Source organism: Sipha flava, unplaced genomic scaffold, assembly GCF_003268045.1.
Source record: "Sipha flava isolate LNK unplaced genomic scaffold, YSA_version1 198_pilon_pilon, whole genome shotgun sequence".
Lineage (NCBI taxonomy): Eukaryota > Metazoa > Arthropoda > Insecta > Hemiptera > Aphididae > Sipha > Sipha flava.
The window spans coordinates 670,599-675,847 of NW_020272778.1; the positions used below are offsets into that span (position 1 = coordinate 670,599).

Genomic DNA, 5,249 nt, shown 5'->3' on the forward strand with positions numbered 1-5,249 from the left:
GGGGAGAAACGGAAATTGGAAACTATAAGTATACCATTAGATAATTTGATGTCTATACCTACGGAAATCACTATCTCGCTAGAGTCAGGAGCTACGGCGGCTGTTGGTGTGACTGGAAACAGGCGTGGACCATATGTTCGCTGACGATGACGAATGTTTGGAGCCTGCGGTGGATCAGATATCGTTTGACGTTTTCAACGTGGTGAATAACTCTATCACGTCCAGAGGTGGTAGAATAACGTCGGAGATGCAGACAATGTTTCCTGCCCAATTGTAAACGGCCAAGATATTAGCGACTCGCGACATCGTGACTTTCTGTCTGATGGTCGTCAACAGTTCTGTAAATACCGGGATTACTGATTCGTATTGAGTCGTCTCCATCACCTCCGACGTTGTCGCTGTCTCCTGTATTAAAGATATCAATTTCTTCGGGTGTAAACTATATTGAAAAAAAAAAACTAAATAATTAATATACATTCAACTTTTTTATTATTAAAATAAAACTCACAATTCACTCATGTTCTTGGTCTGGAAAATTGAAATCATCAATATGAGTATCGACAGTGAATAAAACACCAAACTGTCCTTGTTGTCCTCGATATCGTAAATCACTTTAGCCAATTGCATACGAACCCATTTCTGTTTGCAATCAAACCAACACCGCCGTTGCTCCTGGCACCAGCGAGATTGCAATTTAAAGACGTCAAATTATCTAATGGTATACTCATAATTTCTAATTTCTGTTTCTCCCCCGGGATCAGTTCCGGTTCAATCTTCGGAACATTCGTAACTATCGCTTAATTCGTTGTTATACTCATTGTTGATTTCGGTAATTTGTTGTTCGAGCAGCGAAGTTTCAAGTTTTGTCAGGCTTGTGTTTTATTGCGTTTTAAATACACTTTCGGTTCTCGTTTCTATAAAAAATTATTAATCGATTTAAATTATATCTATAATAAATAGTTTAATATAAATTACCATTGGTTTTTTTCATAAGTTGTTGAGCGTTCAGTTCGTTCTGTGTCTTCTCTAAAAAATCGACTAATCCTGTCGATGGTTGAAAGATTTATGAACATGAAATCGAATCGAATTGACCTCATTTGAATTCATTGTTATTTTGAATTTTTTATAGTTTTCTTTAGAGTTCTTTGAACTTTTAAAAAGTGTATTCGCTAGGAGTGGTCAGAACGTAATTAATTATAATAAATACGTTATCATCGTAGTAGATTAATAAGTGGAAAAATAATGTGTTAAAACAAAACTCATTATTATTATGTAAAATGTCGATAAAGGCGGTTAATGAGGAAAATGAACATTAAAATTATTATAGTTATCATATTCTATTTTATAATAAAAAAAAAAAAAAACCATAAATCACAATGACGCAATACTTTACAAATGGGAAGGGGGTAGACAACGTACATGCACGGCAGTAAATCTCGAGTTAGGTGTTTGCCCGAAATATTAATAAAATTTATATTTCCGACAACTACGACCTACGAACAGGGGGGAGACCTTCATTGAAGACCACAACTTGATAGATATTATGACTATGTCTTTGGCAGCTGGAGTATTGTAATTGTTATATGATTATTTCATCATTTTTCCGTTATTTTCCCACAATTATTGGGAAAACTGTTGGGAAATTCAAAAAATGACTTTTTCAAAGTACCAACTAAACAATATTTACTATTAAAATACCACCCCAAAAGTTATTCCTAGGATAATTTTTACTAGGGTTTATTGTGATAACATACACAAAAAAAAAATATTAAATGAAAAAAAACACACAACATGGTAAAATGTATATATTACTATTTTTACTCAGAATCTAAAAATCATTCATGTATTATAAATTTATAAACTGTAAGAACAACTATTCGATAGTTAAAAATGCGATAGTTAATATTTATAAATATACACATTTTTTGGTTTTTAGAGCTAGAAGTTTCGAAGATTAATTATTATTGAAGAATAAAGTTTTTTATTTATTTAAATTAATTCACTGAAATAAAATTTTGAGATATCAAAAATAGTAAAATATTTATTGAGTTTAATTGGTGTTGTTCAAATTAAATAATTTTATTACTTAAACAAGGACAACTTACTGTCTCTCGTGCCATCTCTTTATTGCAATCTGTTACACAAATATTTTGAATAAATTATGAATTTTTTACACTGTGATACATATTTACTTCTGTTTCAAAAATACTAAATTGATCTAGGAAATAATATTCATAATTTATAATATTACAATTGTAAAAATGAACTTTTTTTTTCATTCTTTTGTTTCTAAAAAATAACTCAACAATTGGATAGTTAAATTAACTTAAATTTTGTCCTTCGAAATTGACCGTTTATTCGGATCTGATAATATCAGTTAGCTTTATCGTTTGTATTGGTGAAGCTTCAACATTATTTACTAAGACAAAAATTAAATTTAATGTGAAATGGTACAACTATAATTAATATAAAAATAGTGTTGGTTTCACCTCAATTTAAAATTAAAATACATTTTTTCTGTTAATTTATAATGGTATATATTTTTTTTTTTATTATTTTTATTTGCCATTTAGAATATTAAAGAATTTTTATTAGATGACCAATATTTCAAGAAACCTAATCATAATAATCTTCATCTATTTTTCAAGTTTCATCCAAAACAGCCAGTTAATAATGTAATATTCAACTACATAATTGGATTTTATCGAAAAAAAAATTCACAAACTTTCAAACGAAAATGGCTATTATATTGTTCTAAAAGTCATAACTTTTTTCGTTCTTTCTTTTTGGCTTTAAATAATGAACGAAATCGATTCAATGTTAGTTGCACAGCTTTTTATTCAAATAACTCTTATGCTAGGATTAAAGAGCATAAGAAATCAAGTGAACATGAAATTTGTTGTGAAGCGTTTCTGTTCCATTTAAAGTCTAGTAATATAAAATATTACTTTGAATCGGGTAGATTTTATGAAACTCAACGTAAAATAGCTGTATTAGAAAGAGTTATTGGTACCATTAAATTAATTGGAAAAAGAGGATTGAGTTATAGAGGCATAAAAAATGTGGAGGCTGCATATATGGTACGATAATTGATACGAGAACTTCCAATGTTGAATGGAGTAGAGATATGATAACATTGATCTATTACGTAATTTACAATATTTGGCAAAACTAAATTAGATAAAATAATATGTCTTATTGCGCAAATTACGGTATTCATCAGAAGTGATGAAACTATGTTATTTAACCTTCTTGCGTCCTATGTCCATTGATTAAATTTGTATTATATTATACTATTAATTAAATATCTATGATTATATAATTCAATGACGTCTTAATTATATTATTGATATTTGAATTTACAACAGTATGGTTAAATAAAAAAAGTATGATGTGAAAGCATACACTTTTTGGACATCTTAATACATGCGCGGTATTTGTACGTAAATCATATTTAAAAATGGCCAAATGGTAAAGTAAAAATAAATTTAAATTAATTTCAGTAATAGAGGAGACAAGATGGTGGGCCAAAGATAGATGTTTAAGCAAAGTTTTTGGTAATTTTAACAATACATGAATTATTTGTGTTTAAAAAATTTGCTCCTAAAGTAAGATATAGAGTAAAAACATTAATTGATTCATTATTGAAATATGAAATAATCTTTATAGCTCATGTATTTTTTCAAGTATTTGTAAATACAACACTAGTTTCTTTATACTGACAAACTAAAGGAATGAATATAGTGCAAGTATTCACCATGGTTAATAAAAAAGTTGATAATCTTAAAAATATATCATGAAACTTTGTTGGAACCACCGTTAAAGTTAATATATATGTAAAATAAATTAACAAAAAATTGAAAGAAAGAAATTTAGAATACAGCATATCTGAATCATTTTTTTCAAAACGAACAAGAAGGTAGAAAAAAATGTCTGGAGAAAAAGTTAGCAATGAGTCGATAACTGATCATGAAAAAAACTATAAAGTAATGATTTATCATTTGTACGATCAAGCTATAACGAGTTTTGAAAAATGATTTATCTATGATGCATTGTACCAAAATATGTATTACGTGGATCCTAATAATTTTTCTACTTTAGAGAATGCTTCTCATTCTATTTTGAGAATAGATAAACTCAGTTCTGACTAGATTCGACCCAATAATTAACGCTGGAAACATCTATTCTGAATTACAAGATTATGTAAAAAAAATTGCCGGTTATAAAAAATGTAGCAATTCGAGATATCACTACAAAAGAAATGACTGCATCAGATGAAGAACAAGAAAATGAAACTTATGATGTACTCGTAAATGAAAATAATTTAAGCCAAACAAAAATGTTGACATGTAAAACGTCCTGTAAGAATTGTATTTTATGCTGCTTTAAAGTTTTACGTTTTACAGCCATATAGATTATATATGTCAGCTCATTGTAATTTATATTTATTTTAATTCAAACTAATATTCTTTTATACTTATAGCCTAAAATCTTGAATTTAATAATATAAGAGTTTCTTTTATGATAAAAATGTAAATTATCGCTAGTTATGGAACACTTACAACAGCATTTATTGACTATAATATTTAAGGGTAATAGAATTTATAATTTTACATTTTATACAATGCAAAAATTCCATTCGGAATAGGTCCATAATCTAATATTACTTCAAAAAATGTGAAGATGAACAATAATTGTTTTTGTCGTGAGCTTTAAACAGTTGTGTGTGTATTTACTGGTCTTAATCGAATTTTGATCAACGTCAATTTGACTTATCAACTCGTATTAAAAACAAAAATATTCCTGTCGACAACGATGTCAATATCGTAATAAATGTTTATATAATTATCCGTACAGCAGTTGCGGTTCGCATTGTTCTAACGGTAATAATAGTGTTACAAAATAATTCGAAACAATGGAATACACTTCGAAGTACACTAAACACGCACTAAACAAAGGCTTTCAAAACGAGTGTTTTTACACATCGTCCTCGGGGGTCGGTTGTCAAAACGTATTTGTGCGACCGTCAGAATATGTTTACCCGGACGCGTTGTTCCGGAAAAGCAATTAATTATTTTAATTGTTTCGACGTGTCGAGACGGAAACGACGACGACGACGACGATCCATTACGACGGCCGTACACGGGTACCATGATCATGTGTCACGCGTTTCGCCTGTTCCTGGCTTGGACCGCGGTCCGGTCGAGCGGCGCGGTACGTGACGACCAACGCACGTTGACGCAGTGCGC

At 29.6% G+C, this 5,249-nt stretch overlaps 2 protein-coding genes across 2 annotated transcripts in view; one reads left to right on the forward strand and one right to left on the reverse strand.

Moving 5' to 3' along the window:
- Window positions 1–1,145, reverse strand: LOC112681862. The gene is made up of 3 exons (XM_025552187.1): window positions 976–1,145; window positions 509–914; window positions 1–439 (listed from the first exon to the last, which is right to left on the reverse strand). Exons 2-3 carry the CDS (start codon window positions 625–627, stop codon window positions 175–177), a joined length of 384 nt encoding a protein of 127 aa, XP_025407972.1. The 5' UTR covers window positions 628–914; window positions 976–1,145; the 3' UTR covers window positions 1–174.
- A 2,749-nt stretch (window positions 1,146–3,894) lies between these two features.
- LOC112681863 overlaps window positions 3,895–5,249 on the forward strand; it is a gene marked incomplete in the record, with an annotated part of 3,513 nt that continues 2,158 nt past the window's right edge. The window contains 1 exon segment of the mRNA XM_025552188.1: window positions 3,895–5,249. Coding sequence (XP_025407973.1) covers window positions 5,152–5,249 — 98 coding nt within the window.

Coding starts and splice junctions, on each gene's coding strand:
- LOC112681862 (XM_025552187.1), bottom strand. CDS start 627: ATGCAATTGGCTAAAGTGATTTACGATATCGAGGACAACAAGGACAGT. Junction 440..508: donor ACCAAGAACATGAGTGAATT/GTGAGTTTTATT, acceptor TTTTCAATATAG/TTTACACCCGAAGAAATTGA.